General features: G+C 43.4%; 1 protein-coding gene across 1 annotated transcript in view; it reads right to left on the reverse strand.

Annotated features, from left to right (window-relative positions):
- Positions 1-3,827: 3,827 nt before the first annotated feature.
- Positions 3,828-24,608, reverse strand: part of LOC135548052 (metalloprotease TIKI1-like) — a 168,186-nt gene continuing 147,405 nt past the window's right edge. Inside the window, exons 6-7 of the mRNA XM_064977261.1 lie at positions 23,350-23,622; positions 3,828-6,659 (exon numbers count right to left, since the gene is read on the reverse strand). Coding sequence (XP_064833333.1) covers positions 6,455-6,659; positions 23,350-23,622 — 478 coding nt within the window. The 3' untranslated portion in view covers positions 3,828-6,454. The remainder of the gene's footprint in view (positions 6,660-23,349; positions 23,623-24,608) is intronic.

Consider the following 24,608-nt stretch of genomic DNA (forward strand, 5'->3'; position numbering starts at 1 on the left):
CACACAAAAAACAGTACATTACAATACAGTAAAAAATATATATTAAAAAATAGTAGTTAAAGACTTTTCCACATTCTTTCAGAATCCGAAAAAGATCCTGATTTCAATGTCCTTAAAATACGTATTTTCAACATCCAGAATAAAATGTATTTTCAATGTCTGGAAAATACATATTTAAAATGTCCTTAAAATACTATTTTCACCTTTCATTCAGAACCTAAAATGATCTTAACTTCAACATCTTTAAAAAAAATATGTCTTTTAAACTTAATTTTGCTTACTGGGTAAGAGTTCAGATTTTGGGGAACACACTGAGAACTAACTTGATAAACATGGATTAAATGGCATGAAGAAATCAAATGTTATTTCTCACATGTTTGGTAAACAACAGGTGTGGACTAACAGTGAAATGCTTACTTACAGGTCCTTACCCACAATGCAGAGAGAAAAAGATAGAAAACATAATACGAGGAATAAATACACAATGAGTAACGATAACTTGGCTATATACACAGGGTACTAGTACCGAACCGATGTGGAGGGGTATGAGGTAATTGAGGTAGATACTGTACATGTACAGTACCTTCAGAAAGTATTCATACCCCTTGACTTATTCCAAATGTTATTGTGTTACAGCCTGAATTCACAATGGATTAAATAAATAAAAAATGGACAAAGTGAAAACATTTTTTAATTTTTTAAATGTCTCCAAATTTATTGAAAATGAAATACAGAATTATTTAATTTACATAAGTAGTCACACCCCTGAGTCAATACTTTGTAGAAGCACCTTTGGCAGCGATTATAGCTGTGAGTCTTTCTGGGCAAATCTCTAAACTTTCTCCAGCTGGATTGTGAAAAACTAGCCTCCTATTATCTTTAAAATTCTTCAAGCATTGTAAAATTGTTGATCATTACTAGACAACCATTTTCAGGTCTTGTCATAGATTTTCAAGTAGATTGAAGTCAAAACTGTAACTCGGCCACTCAGGAACATTCACTGTCTTCTTGGTAATCAACTCCAGTGTAGATTTGGCCTTGTGTTGTAAGTTATTGGGGTGAATTCATCTCCCAGTGTCTGGTGGAAAGCAGAATGAACCAGTTATTCCTCTAGGATTTTGCCTGCGCTTAGCTCCATTCAGTTTAGTTTTTATCTTGAAAAATTCCCCAGTCCTTAATGATTACAAGCATACCCATAACATGATGCAGCCACCACTATGCTTGGAAATATGGAGTGGGGTACTCAGTAATGTGTTGTATTGGATTTGCCCCAAACATAACTTTTTGTATCCAGAACAAAAAGTGAATAGTTGCAAACAGGATGAGTGTTTTTTAATTTAAAAAAAATTCTGTACAGACTTCCTTCTTTTCACTCTGTCCATTAGCTTAGTATTGTGAAGTAATAACTACAATGTTGTTGATCCGTTCTTAGTTTTCTCCTATCACAGCCATTAAACTCTATAACTATTTTTTAAGTCACCATTGGTGTCATGTTGAAATCCCTGAACAAACGGTTTCTTTCCTCTCCGGCAACTGAGTCAGGAAGGACACCTGTATCGTTGTTTGAAACACCACTGCTTGACTGAGGGACTTTACAGATAATTGTATGTGTGGGGAACAGAGACGAGGTAGTCATTCAAAAATTATGTTAAACAAGTGGGCTGAGGGCTCTGTAACATTTCCCTAAACAAAAAGCAGCATAAGCATCTGAGTCAAGTTGTTGAGTTAAATTAACTAAGTGAATGGAAAACTAAGAAGAAGAAAAAAATACAATGAAATATATCTCTCTCTCTCTGCTACTTCTCAACTACTCACCACATGTTATGCTCTGCAGTGCTAGCTAGCTGTAGCATATGCTTTCTGTACTAGATTCACCATGTTATGCTCTGCAGTGCTAGCTAGCTGTAGCTTATGCTTTCTGTACTAGATTCACCATGTTATGCTCTGCAGTGCTAGTTAGCTGTAGCATATGCTTTCTGTACTAGATTCACCATGTTATGCTCTGCAGTGCTAGCTAGCTGTAGCATATACTTTCAGTACTAGATTCACCATGTTATGCTCTGCAGTGCTAGCTAGCTGTAGCATATGCTTTCAGTACTAGATTCACCATGTTATGCTCTGCAGTGCTAGCTAGCTGTAGCATATACTTTCTGTACTAGATTCATCATGTTATGCTCTGCAGTGCTAGCTAGCTGTAGCTTATGCTTTCTGTACTAGATTCACCATGTTATGCTCTGCAGTGCTAGCTAGCTGTAGCATATGCTTTTAGTACTAGATTCACCATGTTATGCTCTGCAGTGCTAGCTAGCTGTAGCATATGCTTTCAGTACTAGATTCATTATCCAATCCTTTGATTGGACGGACAACATGTCAGTTCATGCTGCAAGTGCTCTGATAGGTTGGAGGACATCCTCTGGAAGTCATCGTAATTACTGTGTAAGTCTATGGAATGGGGTGAGAACCACTAGCCTTCTAGATTTTGTATTTAAGTCAATGAACCCAGAGGAGGATGGAGATTATTTTATTTTTTTACCTTTATTTTACTAGGCAAGTCAGTTAAGAACAAATTCTTATTTTCAATGATGGCCTAGGAACAGTGGGTTAACTGCCTGTTCAGGGGCAGAACGACAGATTTGTACCTTGTCAGCTCGGTGGTTTGAGCTTGCAACCTTCCGGGTGCTAGTCCAACGCTCTAACCACTAGGCTACGCTGCCGCCCCATAAATACAGGGGGTGTCGGTACAGAGTCAATGTGGGGGTCGGTACAGAGTCAATGTGGGGGTGCCGGTACAGAGTCAACGTGGGGGGGGGGGCCGGTACAGAGTCAATGTGGGGGGGCACCGGTATGTACATGTAGGTAGAGTTAAAGTGACTATGCATAGATGACAACAGAGAGTGGCAGTGGTGTGGAGAGGGGGGGGGGGGGGGTAATGCAAATAGTCTGGGTAGCCATTTGACTAGATGTTCAGGAGTCTTATGGCTTGGGGGTAGAAGCTGTTTAGAAGCCTTTCGGACCTAGACTTGGCTCTCCGGTACCGCTTGCCGTGTGGTAGCAGAGAGAACAGTCTATGTGACTAGGGCGGTTGGAGTCTTTGACAGTTTTTAGGGCTTTCCTCTGACACGGCCTGGTATAGAGGTCGTAGTGTATAGCTTACACTGTACGGTTAAAAAGGGTCCTAAAGAAAGGCTCTACCATAAAGCACCCTTCTTCTTTAGTGCTGTACAAGAGGAATATTTTCCAACAGTTACCAATGCCAGGCATAGTTAAGGTCAATAGCTTGTAGGGCAGCAACAGACTGAAAAGTCACAAAACATAATTTAACAGCTCTGTTTTTATCACCATTCTGCTGTCCAAAGATGAAAATCATCTCCCTGATCTTTTAAAGGGGCAATAAGTAATGAAATATTAAGAAGCAAATCTGCCAGGTATCATGTCTCTGGATCATTTGAGGTTGGGAAAAGATTATTCTGGAACATTTGGGCCTGCATCGTACTCTTAACAGCCCGGGGGTAAATACCGTGTCACTCATGTTGTGTGGAGCTCTCAGACCATCCGTTAAATGTGCTACAACAGAAGACGTCCCTTGTGATAGAGGCCTTTTGACCTGCTTAGATAAAAGTTAAATAATCTGCAGAGATGCCAGTGTTGTATATTACAGTAATATACCAGAAACCAGAAAATGTGATTACTAACGTACCCGATTCATCTTATTAGACATGACATCAATGACTGTTCTGACATTCTCCTCTGAGTGATTCGGCTAATCAATGGTGGGGGAACGTTCTAACAAAGTCATCTGACTCAAACATTTAACTGGATAAATATTTTATTGTTCTCAAAATTTTAGCAAAAATATTTCAATCATCTCATGCCTCACAATTGAAACGTCAGTGAGCTACAACAGGAAACAACTCATTTCAGTGAGCTACAACAGGAAACAACACATTTCAGTGAGCTACAACCTTATAAAGTTCATTTCAGTGAGCTACAACCTTATACAGCTCATTTCAGTGAGCTACAACCTTATACAGCTCATTTCAGTGAGCTACAACAGGAAACAACTCATTTCAGTGAGCTACAACAGGAAACAACTCATTTCAGTGAGCTACAACCTTATACAGCTCATTTCAGTGAGCTACAACCTTATAGAGCTCATTTCAGTGAGCTACAACATGATACAACTCATTTCAGTGAGCTACAACCTTATACAGCTCATTTCAGTGAGCTACAACAGGAAACAACTCATTTCAGTGAGCTACAACATTATACAACTCATTTCAGTGAGCTACAACAGGATACAACTCATTTCAGTGAGCTACAACAGGATACAACTCATTTCAGCGAGCTACAACAGGATACAACTCATTTCATCAATCTGCTGCTATACAGTAGTACATGATCCAAACTTAAGGTTGATTTACTGTCATTCTAAAGACATGTCACATTCTAGTAGTCTACAGACATGTTGTTTGATCGAATATAAACCAGCCTTTAGGCTGACTGGGAGACTGGAGAGAGAATGAACAAAATCACATTGGGGTTGAACAACAACAATCACAAGACATGTTTAGATTACCTACAACTATAAAGTGAAATAAATTAAACACATTATGTAAAAATATTAAAACGTAATTCTCTCAGCATACGATAGACAATCAACCAGCCGTAGATAACACTGGTTTGGATCGTTTCTCTTCGACTACAAGCCATAGATAACACTGGTTTGGATCGTTTCTCTTCGACTACAAGCCATAGATAACACTGGTTTGGATCGTTTCTCCCAGACAACAAGCTGTAGATAACACTGGTTTGGATCGTTTCTCTTCGACTACAAGTCATAGATAACACTGGTTTGGATCGTTTCTCTTCGACTACAAGCCATAGATAACACTGGTTTGGATCGTTTCTCTTCGACTACAAGTCATAGATAACACTGGTTTGGATCGTTTCTCTCAGACAACAAGTCATAGATAACACTGGTTTGGATCGTTTCTCCCAGACAACAAGCCGTAGATAACACTGGTTTGGATCGTTTCTCCCCGACAACAAGCCATAGATAACACTGGTTTGGATCGTTTCTCCCCGATGTCACATTACAACCTAGAGGAGATATGTAGCCTGGTTCCAGGTATATTTGTGCTGTCTTGCCAACTCCTTTAACATAGCCAATTCAAAACATTGACCTTGAAGCCAGTTCCACTGCTGATTGCCTCTAAATCAAGGACAGATTTAGACCTGGGGCACCAGGTGGATGAAATTAATTTTCAGTTGGAACATAAAACCAGCAGTATTATGGACCTCCAGGCTCGGATTTCAATACCCCTGCCCAATGGTCAATGCCAAGACAGCACAAACAGATCGGGAACCAGGCTGTCAAATACGGGTTATGGTGGTTAGTACCAGCTTTAGTCTAGAAAATATACTGTATCTATTTATAAACAACAACAATAAACAAAACACATTCAACCATTCAAAATGTCATATTTCTAAAAATACAGTCTATAATATGTAGATATATACAATTCCCACAGTATTATGCGATACAAAACACATTCTTCAAAAAGTGAAGAATAAATTAATTAAGGGGGTTGGAAGAAAACAATCTTGTCAGAGTAAAGAGCCGTTTGGGTTATTATAATACATTGCTGCTGTAAAACAAAAACAAACAAAAAACATTTGAAATAATAAACACGTAAAAGATCTAGTCGAGATGGATTTGGACAAATCCTAACTTCCATTAAAGAGATGCTGCAGGATTTTGGCAATGAAGCCCTTTATCTACTTCTCCAGAGTCAGATGAACTTGTGGACACCATTTTCATGCCCCTGAGGGAAGTTTGAAGGAAGTCGCTAATTAGCGTCAGCGCAATTTCATGCTAGTAGATAACATAGACTTCCAGTCATTGCACTAACACTAGTTAGCATTGGCTCGCGAAACTACCTGTACATTTCTTCATACTAGATGCAGAGACATACAAATTGTATCCATGTGTTTATCTGACTCTGGGAAACTACATAAATGGCTTAATTGCCAAAATCCTGATGTATTCCTTTAAGTCACATTGTCACTCGACATCAATGCATGATTAACTGAAAATTTGACGTAAGGGAAAGTTTGGATTCGCCCCCAATGTGTGTTGAAATAGATGATTCATTGTGAGCAGGAGGGATTTGAACCAATAACCTTGTGCTTTAGACCAGAGCTGCTACTAGAGTCCAGATGTTAGCAGGAGGGTTTTAAACCAACAACCTCCTGTACAGATCTGGTATTAGAGAGTCCAGATGTTAGCAGGAGGGTTTTGAACCAGTAACCTCCTGTACAGACCTGCTACTAGAGAGTCCAGATGTTAGCAGGAGGGTTTTGAACCAGTAACCTCCTGTACAGACCTGCTACTAGAGAGTCCAGATGTTAGCAGGAGGGATTTGAACCAGTAACCTCCTGTACAGACCTGCTACTAGATAGTCCAGATGTGACCCAACACTGTAAAAAGTAACCAGAAGACACACAAGGGCGTAGAGGCGGAGGAGCCTGAAAACAACCCGTTGTAAGTGGCTCTGGCGTGGGCGTGGCCTCTCTCGTGGGCGTGGTGGTGAGGCCGTACGGTGATGTAACCATTAATAAGACGGACCAGCGGAGGAGGAGGGGACTCGACTGTGGTGCTGAGAGACAAGAGAGACAAGAGGATTGCATGTTAGATTAATCTTGGATAGTAATCAGTGTGTTATGTCCATCTGTGGGTTGAGAGATGATGAGGGCACACATTCCCTGCCAACACATGGTCTCAGACTCTCCCTTGAAATAAATATTATGTAATCTCAATATGACTTTCCTAAACAAAACAGCAACACTGTTGTATGTTCTATCAACAGAACCTGTCACTCACAGAGGATCTGTTCTACGTTGTTCCTAGTTGAACTGTTTCTACATGATCCCTAACATTGATACTGTTCCTAGTTGAACGGTTTCTACATGATCCCTAACATTGATACTGTTCCTAGTAGAAATGTTTCTACATGATCCCTAACATTGATACTGTTCCTAGTTGAACGGTTTCTACATGATCCCTAACATTGATACTGTTCCTAGTAGAAATGTTTCTACATGATCCCTAACATTGATACTGTTCCTAGTTGAACGGTTTCTACATGATCCCTAACATTGATACTGTTCCTAGTAGAAATGTTTCTACATGATCCCTAACATTGATACTGTTCCTAGTTGAACGGTTTCTACATGATCCCTAACATTGATACTGTTCCTAGTCGAAATGTTTCTACATGATCCCTAACATTGATTCTGTCCCGAGTAGAAATGTTTCTACATGATCCCTAACATTGATACTGTTCCTAGTTTAACTGTTTCTACATGATCCCTAACATTGATACTGTTCCTAGTAGAAATGTTTCTACATGATCCCTAACATTGATTCTGTTCCTAGTAGAAATGTTTCTACATGATCCCTAAAATTGATTCTGTTCCTAGTAGAAATGTTTCTACATGATCCCTAAAATTGATTATGTTCCTAGTTGAACTGTTTCTACATGATCCCTAACATTGATTCTGTTCCAAGTTGAACTGTTTCTACATGATCCCTAACATTGATTCTGTTCCTAGTAGAAATGTTTCTACATGATCCCTAACATTGATTCTGTTCCAAGTTGAACTGTTTCTACATGATCCCTAACATTGATTCTGTTCCTCGTTGAACTGTTTCTACATGATCCCTAACATTGATACTGTTCCTAGTAGAAATGTTTCTACATGATCCCTAACATTGATTCTGTTCCTAGTAGAAATGTTTCTACATGATCCCTAAAATTGATTCTGTTCCTAGTAGAAATGTTTCTACATGATCCCTAAAATTGATTATGTTCCTAGTTGAACTGTTTCTACATGATCCCTAACATTGATTCTGTTCCAAGTTGAACTGTTTCTACATGATCCCTAACATTGATTCTGTTCCTAGTAGAAATGTTTCTACATGATCCCTAACATTGATTCTGTTCCAAGTTGAACTGTTTCTACATGATCCCTAACATTGATTCTGTTCCTCGTTGAACTGTTTCTACATGTCCCTAACATTGATACTGTTTCCAGTTGAACTGTTTCTACATGATCCCTAACATTGATTCTGTTTCTAGTTGAAAGGTAGACTCAGCAATATGATGAAGATGCAAAAAGTAAACATCATAGTGTGTACATTTCCGCAACAACGAATAGTGTTGATGCGTGAGGCTCAATCGTCTTCGCTGTTTTGGTATCCTGGCTACCTCGCTGTAACAGTGTGAAGTGAACCTGAACACATGAGCAGATACTGTGTGTGACTGTGTGCGAGCGAAGTCTTGCATCTCACTCATCTCAATATCTGTGGTGCTGCTCACTGAGTCTACCTTTAACTGCTAATACCACATGAAGATGCCAAACAGAGAACTCCAGAACCCGAGAACCTTGAACTGTTGTCAGGTAGTGGACTGTTGTCAGGTAGTGGACTGTTGTCAGGTGGTGGACTGTTGTCAGGTGGTGGACTGTTGTCAGGTAGTGGACTGTTGTCAGGTAGTGGACTGTTGTCAGGTGGTGGACTGTTGTCAGGTGGTGGACTGTTGCCAGGTGGTGGACTGTTGCCAGGTGGTGGACTGTTGCCAGGTGGTGGACTGTTGCCAGGTGGTGGACTGTTGTCAGGTGGTGGACTGTTGTCAGGTGGTGGACTGTTGTCAGGTGGTGGACTGTTGCCAGGTGGTGGACTGTTGCCAGGTGGTGGACTGTTGCCAGGTGGTGGACTGTTGCCAGGTGGTGGACTGTTGTCAGGTGGTGGACTGTTGTCAGGTGGTGGACTGTTGTCAGGTGGTGGACTGTTGTCAGGTGGTGGACTGTTGTCAGGTGGTGGACTGTTGTAGTGGACTGTTGTCAGGTGGTGGACTGTTGTCATGTAGTGGACTGTTGTCAGGTGGTGGACTGTTGTCAGGTGGTGGACTGTTGTCAGGTGGTGGACTGTTGTCATGTAGTGGACTGTTGTCATGTAGTGGACTGTTGTCAGGTAGTGGACTGTTGTCAGGTGGTGGACTGTTGTCAGGTGGTGGACTATTGTCAGGTGGTGGACTGTTGTCAGGTGGTGGACTGTTGTCAGGTGGTGGACTGTTGTCAGGTGGTGGACTGTTCTCAGGCGGTGGACTGTTGTCAGGTGGTGGACTGTTGTCAGGTGGTGGACTGTTGTCAGGTGGTGGACTGTTGTCAGGTGGTGGACTGTTGTAGTGGACTGTTGTCAGGTGGTGGACTGTTGTCATGTGGTGGACTGTTGTCAGGTAGTGGACCGTTGTCAGGTAGTGGACCGTTGTCAGGTGGTGGACCGTTGTCAGGTGGTGGACTGTTGTCAGGTGGTGGACTGTTGTCATGTAGTGGACTGTGTTCAGGTAGTGGACTGTGTTCAGGTGGTGGACTGTTGTCAGGTGGTGGACTGTTGTCAGGTGGTGGACTGTTGTAGTGGACTGTTGTCATGTGGTGGACTGTTGTCATGTGGTGGACTGTTGTCATGTGGTGGACTGTTGTCAGGTAGTGGACTGTTGTCAGGTTGTGGACTGTTGTCAGGTAGTGGACCGTTGTCATGTAGTGGACTGTTGTCAGGTGGTGGACTGTTGTCAGGTGGTGGACTGTTGTCAGGTGGTGGACTGTTGTAGTGGACTGTTGTCATGTGGTGGACTGTTGTCATGTGGTGGACTGTTGTCATGTGGTGGACTGTTGTCAGGTAGTGGACTGTTGTCAGGTTGTGGACTGTTGTCAGGTAGTGGACTGTTGTCATGTGGTGGACTGTTGTCATGTGGTGGACTGTTGTCAGGCGGTGGACTGTTGTCAGGCGGTGGACTGTTGTCAGGCAGTGGACTGTTGTCAGGCGGTGGACTGTTGTCAGGTGGTGGACTGTTGTCATGTAGTGGACTGTTGTCATGTAGTGGACTGTTGTCAGGCAGTGGACTGTTGTCAGGCAGTGGACTGTTGTCAGGCAGTGGACTGTTGTAGTGGACTGTTGTCAGGCAGTGGACTGTTGTCAGGCAGTGGACTGTTGTCAGGCAGTGGACTGTTGTCAGGCAGTGGACTGTTGTCAGGCAGTGGACTGTTGTCAGGCAGTGGACTGTTGTCAGGTAGTTGACTGTTGTCATGTAGTGGACTGTTGTCATGTAGTGGACTGTTGTCAGGCAGTGGACTGTTGTCATGTAGTGGACTGTTGTCAGGTGGTGGACTGTTGTAGTGGACTGTTGTCAGGTAGTGGACTGTTGTCATGTAGTGGACTGGTGTCAGGTGGTGGACTGTTGTAGTGGACTGTTGTCAGGTGGTGGACTGTTGTAGTGGACTGTTGTCAGGTGGTGGACTGTTGTCAGGCGGTGGACTGTTGTAGTGGACTGTTGTCAGGCAGTGGACTGTTGTCAGGTGGTGGACTGTTGTCAGGCAGTGGACTGTTGTCAGGCAGTGGACTGTTGTCAGGTAGTCGACTGACGGTGTGGGATTCAATGCGCGTCCACGTTCACCTGCGAACCCTCCGCTTGGGACCTCATTGGTAACTTAGTGGTGGGTTTATACTTTATAGTTGACAATCTTTCTTATAAGAACATAATTTAGATGTGTTCAAATGAACAATAGATAACTGGTCCAGCCACTTGGTAGCTTTCCCAAAAGTGAATGATGTATAATATATACCCTATATACAAAAGTATGTGGACTCCCCTTCAAATTAATGGATTCAGCTTTTTCAGCCACACCCGCTGCTGACAGGTGTATAAAATCGAGCACACAGCCATGCAATCTCCATAGACAAACATTGGCAGTAGAATGGCCTTACTGAAGAGCTCAATGACTTTCAACTTGGCACCGTCATAGGATTCCACCTTTCCACCAAGTCAGTTTGTCAAATCCCTGCACTGCTAGAGCTGCCCCCCGGCCAACTGTAAGTGCTGTTATTGTGAAGTGGAAACGTCTAGGAGCATCAACGGCTCAGCCACGAAGTGGTAGGACACACAAGCTCACAGAACAGGACTGCAGAGTGTTGAAGCGTATAGTGTGTAAAAATCGTATGTCCTCGGTTGCAACACTCACTACCAAGTTCCAAACTGCCTCTGGAAGCAACAACATCAGCACAAGAACTGTTTGTAGGGAGCTTCATGAAATGGGTTTCCATGGCGGAGAAGCCGCACACAAGCCTAAGATCACAATGCTGAATGCCAAGTGTTGTAAAGCTCGCCACTGTTGGACTCTGGAGCAGTGGAAACACGTTCTCTGGAGTGATAAATCACGCTTGACCATCTGGCAGTCCGACGGATGAATCTGGGTTTGGCAGATGCCAGGCGAAAGCTACCTGCCTCAATGCATAATGCCAACCGTAAAGTTTGGTGGAGGAGGAATAATGGTCTGGGGCTGTTTTTCATGGTTCGGGCCCCTTAGTTCCAGAGAAGGGAAATCTTAACGCTACAACATACAATGACATTCTGGACGAGTCTGTGCTTCCAACTTTGTGGCAACAGTTTGGGGGAAGGCCCTTTTCTGCTTCAGCATGACAATGCCCCCGGGCACAAAGCGAGGTCCATACAGAAATGGTTTGTCGGGATCGGTGTGGAAGAACTTGATAGGCCTACACAGAACCCTGACCCCAACCCCATCGAACACCTTTGGGATGAATTGGAACGCCGACTGCGAGCCAGGCCTAATCGCCCAACATCAGTGCCCGACCTCACTTTATGCTCTTGTGACTGAATGGAAGCAAGTCCCCGCAGCAATGTTCCAACATCTAGTGGAAAGCCTTCCCAGAAGAGTGGAGACTGTTATAGCAGCAATGTTCCAACATCTAGTGGAAAGCCTTCCCAGAAGAGTGGAGACTGTTATAGCAGCAATGTTCCAACATCTAGTGGAAAGCCTTCCCAGAAGAGTGGAGGCTGTTATAGCAGCAATGTTCCAACATCTAGTGGAAATTATTCCCAGAAGAGTGGAGGCTGTTACAGCAGCAATGTTCCAACATCTAGTGGAAAGCCTTCCCAGAAGAGTGGAGGCTGTTATAGAAGCAAAGGGGGGACCAACTCCATATTAATGCCCATGATTTTGGAATGAGATGTTCGACGAGCAGGTGTCCACATACTTTTGGTAATGTAGTTTATAATAACTATATATGACCTGAGATTAAGTAGTATGTAGTGTGTAAAGCTTCATTAAAAACTGTTAATCTGATGGTTTTAGTTTTACTTAGTTTATGTGTTCGAGGGCCTATACATGATACCAATTTTACCATATTTACACACTCAGTCTCATTACTTTGCTTGAATTTTTAATTTTACCTTTATTTAACTAGGCAAGTCAGTTAAGAACAAATTCTTATTTTCAATGACGGCCCTAGGAACAGTGGGTTAACTGCCTGTTCAGGGGCAGAACGACAGATTTGTACCTTGTCAGCTCAGGGATTTGAACTTACAACCTTCCGGTTACTAGTCCAACACAAGGCTACGCTGCCACCCCTACACTCTAACCACTAGGCTACCCTGCCGCCTCTACACTCTAACCACGAGGCTACCTGCCGCCTCTACACTCTAACCACTAGGCTACCTGCCGTCTCTACACTCTAACCACTAGGCTACCCTGCCGCCTCTACACTCTAACCATTAGGCTATCCTGCCGCCTCTACACTCTAACCACTAGGCTACCTGCCTCCTCTACACTCTAACCAGTAGGCTACCTGCCGCCTCTACACTCTAACCACTAGGCTACCCTGCCACCTCTCCACTCTAACCACTAGACTACCTGCCGCCTCTACACTCTAACCACTAGGCTCCCCCAACTTTAAACAGTGTGAAATTGGAACCCAAAATCATTTGTTTAGCTTCTTTCTATTCTATGGCCACATGAAATAGCAAACACAACGTGAATTCAGCGATTCCATTTGTTTGCTTCATCTTTGTGGCTCCCTGACGAATCAGTATCGTCCATTGCTGAGGTTAGGTTTAGCCAGTCTGTACTCTACGGTTTAGGGATGTGTTGAATAGATTACACAATCCGGACACGAGCGAGTACTCAGCTAGTTATCGACACTGACTGACTCACCAGTATGTGTGCTACAACCTATATCACCGCCCACCAGGCGAAATGGCTTGAAAAGAGTGTGTCCTGTTTAATGTAGCCATGCCTGTTAGAACCAGGAACTGGGGATGGGCTGACTGGGTCTCAGCCAATCACAACAAACAGACCGGTTTCTCTGCCTGCTGTCATTGGTTGAGAGAAAAGCCAACCCAGTAACTAACTCCCATTAGTAAAGAAAATACAAATATACAGAAAATCTAAAAATCGAATTAAATTCATTATACAATGTTCAATTGAAGTTGTAATTGCCACATATTTTGACTTGAAAGCAAAGGACTGAACCCTGGTAAAATGGTAAATGTATAGTGGGCCAGAGGTCACCTGTGATGACTAGAGAGCATTCAAAACGGAAACATATTCCCTAAATAGTGCATCAGGGCCCATAGGGCTCTGGTCAAAAATTGTGCACTATATAGGGAATAGGGTTCTATAGGGCTCTGGTCTAAAGTAGTGCACTATATAGGGAATAGGGTTCTGGTGTAAAGTAGTGCACTATATAGGGAATAGGGTTCTGGTGTAAAGTAGTGCACTATATAGGGAATAGGGTTCTGGTGTAAAGTAGTGCACTATATAGGGAACAGGGTTCCATAGAGCTCTGGTCAAAAGTAGTGCACTATATAGGGAATAGGGTTCTATAGGGCTCTGGTGTAAAGTAGTGCACTATATAGGGAATAGGGTTCTGGTGTAAAGTAGTGCACTATATAGGGAATAGGGTTCTGGTGTAAAGTAGTGCACTATATAGGGAATAGGGTTCTGGTCTAAAGTAGTGCACTATATAGGGAATAGGGTTCTGGTCTAAAGTAGTGCACTATATAGGGAATAGGGTTCTGGTCTAAAGTAGTGCACTATATAGGGAATAGGGTTCTGGTCTAAAGTAGTGCACTATATAGGGAATAGGGTTCCATAGGCCTCTGGTGTAAAGTAGTGCACTATATAGGGAATAGGGTTCCATAGGCCTCTGGTGTAAAGTAGTGCACTATATAGGGAATAGGGTTCTATAGGGCTCTGGTGTAAAGTAGTGCACTATATAGGGAATAGGGTTCTGGTGTAAAGTAGTGCACTATATAGGGAATAGGGTTCTGGTGTAAAGTAGTGCACTATATAGGGAATAGGGTTCTGGTCTAAAGTAGTGCACTATATAGGGAATAGGGTTCTGGTCTAAAGTAGTGCACTATATAGGGAATAGGGTTCTGGTCTAAAGTAGTGCACTATATAGGGAATAGGGTTCCATAGGCCTCTGGTGTAAAGTAGTGCACTATATAGGGAATAGGGTTCCATAGGCCTCTGGTGTAAAGTAGTGCACTATATAGGGAATAGGGTTCCATAGGCCTCTGGTGTAAAGTAGTGCACTATATAGGGAATAGGGTTCCATAGGGCTCTGGTCTAAAGTAGTGCACTATATAGGGAATAGGGTTCCATAGGCCTCTGGTGTAAAGTAGTGCACTATATAGGGAATAGGGTTCCATAGGGCTCTGGTGTAAAGTAGTGCACTATATAGGGAATAGGGTTCCATAGGGCTCTGGTTTAAAGTAGTGCACTATATAGGGAATAGGGTTCCATAGGGCTCTGGTGTAAAGTAGTGCACTATATAGGGAATAGGGTTCCATAGGGCTCTGGTCTAAAGTAGTGCACTATATAGGGAATAGGGTTCCATAGGGCTCTGGTCTAAAGTAGTGCACTATATAGGGAATAGGGTTCCATAGGGCTCTGGTTTAAAGTAGTGCACTATATAGGGAATAGGGTTCCATAGGGCTCTGGTCTAAAGTAGTGCACTATATAGGGAATAGGGTTCCATAGGGCTCTGGTCTAAAGTAGTGCACTATATAGGGAATAGGGTTCTATAGGGCTCTGGTGTAAAGTAGTGCACTATATAGGGAATAGGGTTCCATAGGGCTCTGGTGTAAAGTAGTGCACTATATAGGGAATGGGGTTCCATAGGGCCCTGGTCTAAAGTAGTGCACTATATAGGGAATAGGGTTCCATAGGGCTCTGGTCTAAAGTAGTGCACTATATAGGGAATAGGGTTCTATAGGGCTCTGGTGTAAAGTAGTGCACTATATAGGGAATAGGGTTCCATGGGGCTCTGGTGTAAAGTAGTGCACTATATAGGGAATAGGGTTCCATGGGGCTCTGGTGTAAAGTAGTGCACTATATAGGGAATAGGGTTCCATAGGGCTCTGGTGTAAAGTAGTGCACTATATAGGGAATAGGGTGCCTTTTCAGACTCACATTGGACTGACCAGAGGTCCAAATTACCCAGCATATTAAATCAGTCTGGAACTCTTTTCATCACTGGGCATATGCTTGTACTTAATATTATTTCCTTCTCATTGATTGGTCTTGGCAACAGGGCCTTGGCAACAGGGCCTTGGCAACAGCTTTCTTGGATATAGCCTATGCCTGTTCCTTTTAGAAAGGTACATTCACAATAGGTCTCCATTTTATTCTGTTTTATTACCTGAAGTTCTGGCTGAGCCTTTAAGCAGGTGTGTGTATCCCAAACGGCACCCTATGTAGTGCACTACTTTAGACCAGAGCCCTATGGAACCCTGTCCACTATATAGTGCACTACTTTAGACCAGAGCCCTATGGAACCCTATTCCCTATATAGTGCACTACTTTAGACCAGAGCCCTATGGAACCCTATTCCCTATATAGTGCACTACTTTAGACCAGAGCCCTATGGAACCCTGTTCCCTATATAGTGCACTACTTTAGACCAGAGCCCTATGGAACCCTGTTCCCTATATAGTGCACTACTTTAGACCAGAGCCCTATGGAACCCTATATAGTGCACTACTTTAGACAAGCACCATATAGGGAATAGGGTGGCAGTTGGGACAGAAACAAACCTCTCCAGAACAGTGTGTTTCCAGTAGAGAGGAATGTCTCACTAGTTGATGTGATGCGTGGCCACATGCAGACGTTTACAGTCCAGTCATTTAGCAGACGCTCTTACCCACAGCGTCTCACAGTTCAGTGAGATGTTTTCATACTGGTCCTCTGTGGGAATCGAACCCACAACCCTGGCGTGGCAAGCACCACTCTCTGTCAAGTGAGCCACACTGGACTGATTGCATCAGACCTGAACACACCAGCTGAGTCCACGGGCAACACTTTGTGATGCAGGTCCAACTAAAATAAACCTGGGTCCATCTCAAATGGAACCATTTCCCTGTATAGACCAGGGATCATCATAGGGTGCCGTCTAAATAGTGCACTATATAGGGAATAGGGTTCCACAGGGCCCTGGTCTAAAGTAGTGCACTATATAGGGAATAGGGTGCCACAGGGCCCTGGTCTAAAGTAGTGCACTATATAGGGAATAGGGTTCCAAAGGGCTCTGGTCTAAAGTAGTGCACTATATATAGGGAATAGGGTGCCACAGGGCCCTGGTCTAAAGTAGTGCACTATATACAGGGAATGGGGTTCCACAGGGCTCTGGTCTAAAGTAGTGCACTATATAGGGAATAGGGTTCCACAGGGCCCTGGTCTAAAGTAGTGCACTATATACAGGGAATGGGGTTCCACAGGGCTCTGGTCTAAAGTAGTGCACTATATATAGGGAATAGGGTTCCACAGGGCCCTGGTCTAAAGTAGTGCACTATATATAGGGAATAGGGTGCCACAGGGCCCTGGTCTAAAGTAGTGCACTATATATAGGGAATAGGGTTCCACAGGGCTCTGGTCTAAAGTAGTGCACTATATATAGGGAATAGGGTGCCACAGGGCCCTGGTCTAAAGTAGTGCACTATATACAGGGAATGGGTTCCACAGGGCTCTGGTCTAAAGTAGTGCACTATATATAGGGAATAGGGTTCCACAGGGCCCTGGTCTAAAGTAGTGCACTATATATAGGGAATGGGGTTCCATAGGGTTCTGGTCTAAAGTAGTGCACTATATATAGGGAATAGGGTTCCACAGGGCCCTGGTCTAAAGTAGTGCACTATATAGGGAATAGGGTGCCATAGGGCCCTGGTCTAAAGTAGTGCACTATATAGGGAATAGGGTTCTATAGGGCTCTGTTCTAAAGTAGTGCACTATATAGGGAATAGGGTTCTATAGGGCTCTGGTCTAAAGTAGTGCACTATATAGGGAATAGGGTTCTGGTCTAAAGTAGTGCACTATATAGGGAATAGGGTTCTGGTCTAAAGTAGTGCACTATATAGGGAATAGGGTTCTGGTCTAAAGTAGTGCACTATATAGGGTGCCATTTGGAACAAACTGCCATATACAGTGCCTTGCGAAAGTATTCGCCCCCCTTGAACTTTGCGGCCTTTTGCCACATTTCAGGCTTCAAACATAAAGATATAAAACTGTATTTTTTTGTGAAGAATCAACAACAAGTGGGACACAATCATGAAGTGGAACGACATTTATTGGATATTTCAAACTTTTTTAACAAATCAAAAACTGAAAAATTGGGCGTGCAAAATTATTCAGCCCCTTTACTTTCAGTGCAGCAAACTCTCTCCAGAAGGTCAGTGAGGATCTCTGAATGATCCAATGTTGACCTAAATGACTAATAATGATAAATACAATCCACCTGTGTCTAATCAAGTCTCCGTATCAATGCACCTGCACTGTGATAGTCTCAGAAGTCCATTAAAAGTGCAGAGAGCATCATGAAGAACAAGGAACACACCAGGCAGGTCCGAGATACTGTTGTGAAGAAGTTTAAAGCCGGATTTGGATCCAAAAAGATTTCCCAAGCTTTAAACATCCCAAGGAGCACTGTGCAAGCGATAATATTGAAATGGAAGGAGTATCAGACCACTGCAAATCTACCAAGACCTGGCCGTCCCTCTAAACTTTCAGCTCATATAAGGAGAAGACTGATCAGAGATGCAGCCAAGAGGCCCATGATCACTCTGGATGAACTGCAGAGATCTACAGCTGAGGTGGGAGACTCTGTCCATAGGACAACAATCAGTCGTATATTGCACAAATCTGGCCTTTATGGAAGAGTGGCAAGAAGAAAGCCATTTCTTAAAGATATCCATAAAAAGTGTTGTTTAAAGTTTGCCACAAGCCACCTGGGAGACACACCAAACATGTGGAAGAAGGTGCTCTGGTCAGATGAAACCAAAATTTAACTTTTTGGCAACAATGCAAAACGTTATGTTTGGCGTAAAAGCAACACAGCTCATCACCCTGAACACACCATACCCACTGTCAAACATGGTGGTGGCAGCATCATGGTTTGGGCCTGCATTTCTTCAGCAGTGACAGGGAAGATGGTTAAAATTAATGGGAAGATGGATGGAGCCAAATACAGGACCATTCTGGAAGAAAACCTGATGGAGTCTGCAAAAGACCTGAGACTGGGACGGAGATTTGTCTTCCAACAAGACAATGATCCAAAACATAAAGCAAAATCTACAATGGAATGGTTCAAAAATAAACATATCCAGGTGTTAGAATGGCCAAGTCAAAGTCCAGACCTGAATCCAATCGAGAATCTGTGGAAAGAACTGAAAACTGCTGTTCACAAATGCTCTCCATCCAACCTCACTGAGCTCGAGCTGTTTTGCAAGGAGGAATGGGAAAAAATTTCAGTCTCTCGATGTGCAAAACTGATAAGAGACATACGCCAAGCGACTTACAGCTGTAATCGCAGCAAAAGGTGGCGCTACAAAGTATTAACTTAAGGGGGCTGAATAATTTTGCACGCCCAATTTTTCAGTTTTTGATTTGTTAAAAAAGTTTGAAATATCCAATAAATGTCGTTCCACTTCATGATTGTGTCCCACTTGTTGTTGATTCTTCACAAAAAAATACAGTTTTATATCTTTATGTTTGAAGCCTGAAATGTGGCAAAAGGTCGCAAAGTTCAAGGGGGCCGAATACTTTCGCAAGGCACAGTATTTAGAGGAAAACTCTGCAGCCTACCGTTCCTGGATCAAAGTCCAGAATATTAATGAAAATGTTCCAAATTAAACATTTTCCAGACCTGAAGTAGACTACATGTGTCTTGAAACTAGAGGTTGACCGATTAATCGGAATGGCCGATTAATTAGGGCCAATTTCAAGTTTTCATAACAATGGAAAATCTGTATTTTTGGGCGCCGATTTATTTATTATTTTTATTTTTTTACATCTTTATTTAATCTTTATTTAACCAAGCAAGTCAGTTAAGAACACATTCTTATTTTCAATAATGGACTAAGAACGGTGGGTTAACTGCCTCATTCAGGGGCAGAACAACAGATTTTCACCTTGTCAGCCCGGGGGTCCAATCTTGCAATCTTACTAGTCCAACGCAATAACGACCTGCCTCTTTCTCGTTGCACTCCACAAGGAGACTGCCTGTTACGCGAATGCATAAAGCCAAGGTAAATTGCTAGCTAGCATTAAACTTATCTTATAAAAAAACAATCAATCATAATCACTAGTTAACTTCACATGGTTGATGATATTACTAGATATTATCTAGCGTGTCCTGCGTTGCATATAATCTGACTGAGCATACAAGTATCTAAGTATCTGACTGAGCGGTGGTAGGCAGAAGCAGGTGCATAAACATTCATTCAAACAGCACTTTTGTGCATGTTGCCAGCAGCTCTTCGTTGTCGCTGTTTATGACTTCAAGCCTATCAACTCCAGATGAGGCTGGTGTAACCAATGTGAAATGGCTAGCTAGTTAGCGCGCGCTAATAGAGTATCTAAAGTCACTCGCTCTGAGCCTTCTAGTAGTTGGTCCCCTTGCTCTGCATGGGTAACACTGCTTCGATGGTGGCGGTTGTCGTTGTGTTGCTGGTTCGAGCCCAGGGAGGAGCGAGGAGAGGGACGGAAGCTATACTGTTATACTGGCAATACTAAAGTGCCTATAAGAACATCCAATAGTCAAAGGTATATGAAATGCAAATGGCATAGAGAGAAATAGTCCTATAATTCCTATAATAACTACAACCTAAAACTTCTTACCTGGGAATATTGACGACTCATGTTAAAAGGAACCACCAGCTTTCATATGTTCTCATGTTCTGAGCAAGGAATTGAAACGTTAGCTTTCTTACATAGCACATATTGCACTTTTACTTTCTTCTCCAACACTTTGTTTTTGCATTATTTAAACCAAATTGAACATGTTTCATTATTTAATTGAAGGCTAAATTGATTTTATTGATGTAATATATTAAGTTAAAATAACTGTTCATTCAGTATTGTTGTAATTGTCATTATTACAAATAAAAACAATCGGCTGATTAATCGGTATCGGCTTTTTTGGTCCTCCAATAATCGGTATCGGCGTTGAAAAATCCTAGTCGGTCGACCTCTACTAGAAACATCAGGAGATTTTCATTTCAGGACTGGGATTGTCTATGGCTCTGTCACCCATAGGGAATAGGGTGCACTACTGTTGACCAGCGCCCATAGGGAATAGAGTGCACTACTGCTGACCAGCGCCCATAGGGAATAGAGTGCACTACTGCTGACCAGCGGCCATAGGGAATAGGGTGCACTACTGTTGACCAGCACCCATAGGGAATAGGGTGCACTACTGTCGACCAGCGCCCATAGGGAATAGGGTGCACTACTGTTGACCAGCACCCATAGGGAATAGGGTGCACTACTGTTGACCAGCGCCCATAGGGAATAGGGTGCACTACTGTTAACCAGCGCCCATAGGGAATAGGGTGCACTACTGTCGACCAGCGCCCATAGGGAATAGGGTGCACTACTGCTGACCAGCGCCCATAGGGAATAGGGTGCACTACTGTTGACCAGCGCCCATAGGGAATAGGGTGCACTACTGTTGACCAGCGCCCATAGGGAATAGGGTGCACTACTGTCGACCAGCGCCCATAGGGAATAGGGTGCACTACTGTTGACCAGCGCCCATAGGGAATAGGGTGCACTACTGTTAACCAGCGCCCATAGGGAATAGGGTGCACTACTGTCGACCAGCGCCCATAGGGAATAGAGTGCACTACTGTTGACCAGCGCCCATAGGGAATAGAGTGCACTACTGTTAACCAGCGCCCATAGGGAATAGGGTGCACTACTGTTGACCAGCGCCCATAGGGAATAGAGTGCACTACTGTTAACCAGCGCCCATAGGGAATAGGGTGCACTACTGTCGACCAGCGCCCATAGGGAATAGGGTGCACTACTGTTGACCAGCGCCCATAGGGAATAGGGTGCACTACTGCTGACCAGCGCCCATAGGGAATAGGGTGCACTACTGTTGACCAGCGCCCATAGGGAATAGGGTGCACTACTGTTGACTAGCGCCCATAGGGAATAGGGTGCACTACTGTCGACCCGCGCCCATAGGGAATAGGGTGCACTACTGTTGACCAGCGCCCATAGGGAATAGGGTGCACTACTGTTGACCAGCGACCATAGGGAATAGGGTGCACTACTGCTGACCAGCGCCCATAGGGAATAGGGTGCACTACTGTTGACCAGCGCCCATAGGGAATAGGGTGCCATTTGGAATGCATCCTAAATGTTCAGCTTTATTTGCCATGGAGAATAAATAAAGTCTGGAATCAGGCCGGTTTCTGGCTGCCAGGAGACCTTCGAGGACTGGAGCGAACCGTCCGTCTGACAGATCCTGGACTTTCAGCAGGCAGAAACACAGAAATGGAAGTTGGGATAAATTGTTTCAGTGTTTGAAATGGTAAATTACATTCATACCCTCCATCTGTGTCAACATGCAGGAGGATAAACGGCTGGCTCAACAAACGGCTGGCTCAACAAACGGCTGGCTCAACACACGGCTGGCTCAACAAACGGCTGGCTCAACAAACGGCTGGCTCAACAAACTGCTGGCTCAACACACGGCTGGCTCAACACACGGCTGGCTCAACACACGGCTGGCTCAACAAATGGCTGGCTCAACAAACGGCTGGCTCAACACACGGCTGGCTCAACACACGGCTGGCTCAACACACGGCTGGCTCAACACACGGCTGGCTCAACACACGGCTGGCTCAACACACGGCTGGCTCAACAAACGGCTGGCTCAACAAACAGCTGGCTCAACAAACAGCTGGCTCAACAAACGGCTGCTGGCCGGTTTGAATCTGGAGACAGTTTCCACTCATTCGTCCATTGCCTCAGGATAGATTTGACAACTACTATTGGCCGCGTGGAGGAAGACAACTGGATGTACTTGTTCAATTAAAATGACTAAAAGGATTGTTTTGAATTTAGCATTCATCCCTTTGTCAGCCTTAACAGTTAAAAAGCTCAATCGGTTAAGCTATAACACGACTTATGTCTATGATAATTCATGGATATTTTATATTAAACTAAAGGCCGGTTTCCCTTTCAATTGACATTTTCCATTGAGCTTTTCAGTCCCAGATTTAGGAAACTGACCCTATATTTATATATAACCAGTCAGAGAATCAACCATGTTAACAATTGTGTGGTTATTCTTCACAGCAAATTTAACAATGCTCTCTTTGTGATCTTAGTCACATTTCTGAAAATAGGATCATGTTATTGTCACAAAGTTATCTTGCCTGCAGCTACAATCTTCCTGGACGTATTTCCTTTCCATAACACTGAACCAGTAGAGAACCCAGTCTTGACAAATAAATATAAATGTATGTATAAATAACATGTATGTTGTGGGGGAAACTTATCTCATGGGGTGGGTGTGATGTGATTGGTGGGTGTGATGTGATTCGTGGGTGAGATGTGATTGGTGGTTGTGATGTGATTGGTGGTTGTGCCTGCCATGGTCTCTAACAGGAAGTGTCAGTTAAAGGTTAGATCCCCCTTGACAGAGCAGTGACACCCAGTACTGACAAGTACACTGGCCAGACTTTAAGCCGTAAAGTGAATGCTACCTAGGACAAGATCTGCTTCTCAACTGTCTTGACATCTAGAGGTGGGTATAATACCTGTGATGTCACATTCTAAGGAACATAATATCATATTTTATTTATTTATTTAACCTTTATTTAACCAGGCAAGTCAGTTAAGAACAAATTCTTATTTACAATGACAACCTACCAGGGAACAGTGGGTTAGCTGCCTTGTTCACGGGCAGAACAACCGATTTTTACCTTGTCAGCTCAGGGATTTGATCTCGCAACCTTTCGGTTACCGACCCAATGCTCTAACCACTAGTCTACCTGCCGACCCAATAAGATGCCTGTATGCTAATCACCACCCATAGCTATTTAATATATACCATTTAGCAGATGATTTTATCCAAAGCGATCTCTGTGGGAATTGAACCTACGACCCAACTGAAGTACACTTAGATCAGTAACATCTCACCTCTCTTGGATGCGAACCCAGAGGTCATTAAACTGCCCGTTTCTCTGATGTTTCCTCTGTTTGTTACGTCCTTTCTTCTTCAGCTTGCGGTCCATCGTGTCCATCAGCTCCAGGCTGGGGGAGTGACGAGGTATGTTGGGTAGTGGGTTGTCCTGCAGAGGGTGCTGTTGCTCCTCATCGTGAAGTTCGTGGAGGAACGGCTCCAGGTAAGGGGACTCATCCAGGTTGTGACCCGGAGAATGACCCGTCTGGTCGGGGGCCGATATCGATCGACTGTGGTGATGGAGAGAGTAATGTTGGAAATAGAGAACAGAGAACAGGCCTTGGATTTAAACTGATGAGATGTAACAGACCCAAAAAACTGTAACTGTAAATAACTGTAACTGTTCAATTACCAGCAAAGGTATTGTAATCAGACTACAGATACTCTTGAAAACGTAGATTATTACTTCTAGAATTACTTTTAAATTCCGTAAGGATGTTTGCGAAAAACCTTTTTGGGACACCTTTCTGTTTTGTCAATGATAATCAAAATCAGCATTTAAAAAAAGAAGCAAATTCAATTTTGTCGGTAACACCTGCCCACAAGTGACCACTATGATGACACACCAACTGATGACCACCAATCAGATCACTATGATGACACACCAAATGATGACCACCAATCAGAGACCACTATGATGACACACCAAATGATGACCACCAATCAGAGACCACTATGATGACACACCAAATGATGACCACCAATCAGAGACCACTATGATGACACACCAAATGATGACCACCAATCAGAAACCACTATGATGACACACCAAATGATGACCACCAATCAGAAACCACTATGATGACACACCAAATTATGACCATCAATCAGAGACCAACCACTATGATGACACACCAAATGATGACCACCAATCAGAGACCAACCACTATGATGACACAACAAATGATGACCACCAATCAGAGACCACTATGATGACGCAACAAATGATGACCACCAATCAGAGACCAACCACTATGATGACACACCAAATGATGACCACCAATCAGAGACCAACCACTATGATGACACACCAAATGATGACCACCAATCAGAGACCAACCACTATGATGACACAACAAATGATGACCACCAATCAGAGACCAACCACTATGATGACACAACAAATGATGACCACCAATCAGAGACCAACCACTATGATGACACAACAAATGATGACCACCAATCAGAGACCAACCACTATGATGACACAACAAAT

This window comes from Oncorhynchus masou, chromosome 11 (assembly GCF_036934945.1).
Source record: "Oncorhynchus masou masou isolate Uvic2021 chromosome 11, UVic_Omas_1.1, whole genome shotgun sequence".
Taxonomy (NCBI): domain Eukaryota; kingdom Metazoa; phylum Chordata; class Actinopteri; order Salmoniformes; family Salmonidae; genus Oncorhynchus; species Oncorhynchus masou.